Here is a 3,545-nt window from a genome sequence, read left to right on the forward strand (position 1 = left end):
CCTACCCAACCTACAACTGTCTAAGCAAGCATGTAATATTCAAGGTCACTCACTTGATCAATTAAAAATCCGTATCTTAGAGGGTTTCGGTCACACTACGACCGTGAAGTCAAAGAATCATTTTATTGCGAAAGCAATACTACGCCAGGTCTAACCACTGGTAGCTGTGTGTCGTGTCCGTGGCCGTGGTCTCCGAACCGCGTCAACTTTCCTGGATCAGTAGTATTTGGGGTCCATAACATTATATAACAAAACGATAAAGACAACTTTAAGAACATATTTACCAAGAAACTGTTTAGTATGTCCAAGCTGTCAGGAGCCTTGTAGGATATTGATGAAAAAATGAATTTCTTCTTTCAGAAAAAGTGATTTCTATGCCACTTTCTGATTGGCTGGTGCTTGTTTGACGGGTAACTACACATTTCTAGCCGGTACAAGGGTTAATAATTGAATCTCATAAATTTTCTTCCGCCGCTTCCTCCAAACTCGCGACAACATGGCCAAAAGATACTCTATGAACATAATATGGGAGTGAATGCTTCCGTCATGGATCCGTACCAAGGGTGAGATAAGACTACATTACATTGATCTCGTCTTTTTATTGCAAAATAATTATTTATGGCCACAGTGGCTTCTTTGTACCTTGAACTCTGTAATATATTAACTCACGGCCCACACAGTCGCAGCTAAGTGTTCATTTAAAGCCAGGGTTCCTGCTGCAAATTTTATTCGACACAGCGTCTTAGACGGTTTGATCAGCAGCGAGTTTTAACCAAGGGGATGTGTTTAAATCTACAGATTTTCACTAGCTACATTTATTTTCTATCAAAAAATAACACTGCCGTCCTTTAAAGCACACCACGGATCAGCTCATGCTCTGAAGCCAGTTGCAATGAAGCTTTTCTTTTCTAGTGTAGCGCTCGCTTTCCATGGCAAGAAACAAAAAAAAGAAACGTGGGTCTGTCGTCTTGTTCGTCCTTTACCTGTGGTATATACCTTGGAGCGCTTCATGCAATACTAAATTTGCAGTGGCACGAAGAGGCCTAGTAGAAATGCAAGACCGAACGAAAGGCATAGTGCAATGCAGATCAAAGCTGCATCCGGTTACTGCAACTACGCTGGACAATTTCTCTCCGCTGCGCATGTCATGGCTTCCCGCGCATGAACGCGGGTTGAATATTCGATTTCCCTGGTACTCGTTGTAGCGCACGGAAGCTGCTTTTAACATAACGCAAGACGAAAAGCCGTCTTGGTACTGATCGATGAAAAAGAAAGGAAGATAGGAGAAATGGGGAAGAACATAAAATCCTTTCAGCTTCAAGTATTATGCGTGGGAGTCCCTGCATGAATGTTCGGTGTAGAGTGACGACTATAATAAAATGACAGCTGGTTTCTCGCTCACCCACAGTTAAGGAAAGAGCATCCTTCTTCTTGTAGCTAACCATGAGATATAAAAGGGCCCAAACGAAAGGTAACGATCAAAAGCTTCTCCGCCTCCACCGTGCTAAGAACAACACAATGGTTAGTCCCCATACTGTTTTCGACTCTAACGAATAGTGATCAGGGATGGAGCCTTATGCGCCGAATTGAGTTTGCAATTATATAAAGTTGGTAATTTACATCGCCCCATAGGTGGTGAATGAGTACATGATAAACGCTGTGTTTCGTATCATGCAAATGACTTAATCGTAAAAGATATATCATTTCTGAAGTTGAAAAAAAAAGCGAAATTATTGAAAACATCGCGATGGAAATGGAAACATCTAAAGATGTTTCGTTTGCACGGCATATAAGATATAGCTATAAATATTTAACCACTAAATACAACATCTGATGGTAATTATTGTTAGCAAAATTGAAAGGATTTTTGGTTTCACAAATGTCCTCAATTTGCTAATAAGGGTGAGCTATATATTACCTTGTCATCCTCTCGTATATACCTCTCATTTACAATCATTATTTTATTCGTTAAACTTTATCAGTTAAACCTAGGCCGTCGATCCTATGGTCTGTACCTTTCATTCCACTGCCGATTTTCTCAGAGAGTTTCTCAAGTTTATTTTATGTGATACTGAGAATACAGCCGACACTTTATTTGTATTTGCAACATTATCAACACAATAGTGATGTCTGTAATCACATGCCCTTTAAAGAAATATTGCAATTGCGTTGTGCAAACCAACAAAATTATTTATTTAAACAGCTTCGTGCCTGCATCGTCCTCGCCCTGGCCACCAGTGCCTTCGCTGGCGGCATCGGCCACCTTGGTGGCATCGCCTCCGGTGGATACGTCCTTGCCAGTAACCTCGGCTACGGCCATGACTACGGCAACCTCGGCTACGCTGGTCTTGGTTATGGTGGCCTCGGTATCAGCCACTACGGTCTTTCCCATGGCATTGGCTACTCCGGCCTGACTGGTTACGGTCTTGGCTACGGTTACGGATATGCCCCATCTGCCAGCTACGCTGTCGCTGCCCCAGCTGTTTCCCGTACCGTCTCCACCTACCACGCTGCTCCAGCCGTGGCTGCAGTTCACGCCGCTCCAGCTGTTGCCACCGTCGCTCACGCCGCCCCAGCGGTTGCCACCTACGCCGCTGCTCCAGCTGTCACCAGGGTTGCCACTACTTACGCCGCTGCCCCAACCGTCAGCTACGCCGCCGCCCCAGTTGTTACCAAGGTTGTGCAGTCCGCCCCACTCGTTGCCTCCGCCCCAGCCGTTGCCACCTATGCCGCTGCCCCAGCTATCACCAAGGTCGCCACCAGCTATGCTGCCCCAGCCGTCACGGCCGTCCACGCTGCCCCAGCCATCGCCGCTGTCCATGCCGCCCCAGCCGTCACCGCCGTCCATGCTGCTCCAGCTGTTACTGCCGTTCACGCTGCCCCAGCCCTGGCTACCTACGCTACCTATGGTACCTACGGTCTCGCCCATGCCGCTCCAGCCTACTACGGATATGGTGTTGGATCCCTTGGCTACGGTGCCGGCCACTACGGTTACGGTCACGGTCTCCTCGGATACGGCCTGAACTATGGCTATGGTCTCGGCAGCCCACTCAGCTATGCTACCCTCCTCCGCAAGAAGAAGTGTAAGTAGTTTCTGAATTGGGTGCATCCGGCAAACGAGCCCTGGTTATTTATTGCCTTGTTTCTCTGATACGCGATCTGTTCTCCACATTGCAGGAATCCAGCACTTTGGAGACAACGCACTAGGATCACAGCATACTCCGTTGGAGGAGCAGGTTTCGAGACGACCATCAGTTATACCGATAATGGTCAAGGAATAAATTGTGCCCTTGTATGTCTGTTGTCTGCAGTTTTATAGGAGAGCATAATTTCTCCACAGTTCACGGGCGTTAGGGCACGATGAATGCCATGAGACGGACTGATGTTCGTGCTTCTTCGTGCGGGCAGTCGTTGGAATCAGCGTTGCCCGAATAGGGAATACATTCACCTAATTAATTTTATTAGGTTCTGGTAAGCACTTCTGCCTTCGCTTGGGAGATTGATCTACTTGTGGTGCGTGATAGGTTTCTATGTATATGACTTTA

General features: G+C 46.6%; 1 protein-coding gene across 2 annotated transcripts; it reads left to right on the top strand.

The window, feature by feature from the left end:
* Window positions 1–1,417: 1,417 nt before the first annotated feature.
* LOC146196391 (uncharacterized) lies at window positions 1,418–3,295 on the top strand. 2 transcript variants are annotated; one of them, XM_084598161.1, is made up of 3 exons: window positions 1,418–1,521; window positions 2,204–3,083; window positions 3,178–3,295. In XM_084598161.1, coding segments are annotated over exons 1-3 (960 nt in total). In that variant the 5' UTR covers window positions 1,418–1,443; the 3' UTR covers window positions 3,180–3,295. The 2 variants fall into 2 exon arrangements, with proteins under 2 accessions (XP_084454287.1, XP_084454286.1); XM_084598160.1 differs by lacking the exon at window positions 3,178–3,295 and having other exon boundaries at window positions 2,204–3,091.
* Window positions 3,296–3,545: the final 250 nt, after the last annotated feature.

Source organism: Amblyomma maculatum, chromosome 3, assembly GCF_055883805.1.
Source record: "Amblyomma maculatum isolate TAMU_Amacu chromosome 3, ASM5588380v1, whole genome shotgun sequence".
NCBI classification, from domain to species: domain Eukaryota; kingdom Metazoa; phylum Arthropoda; class Arachnida; order Ixodida; family Ixodidae; genus Amblyomma; species Amblyomma maculatum.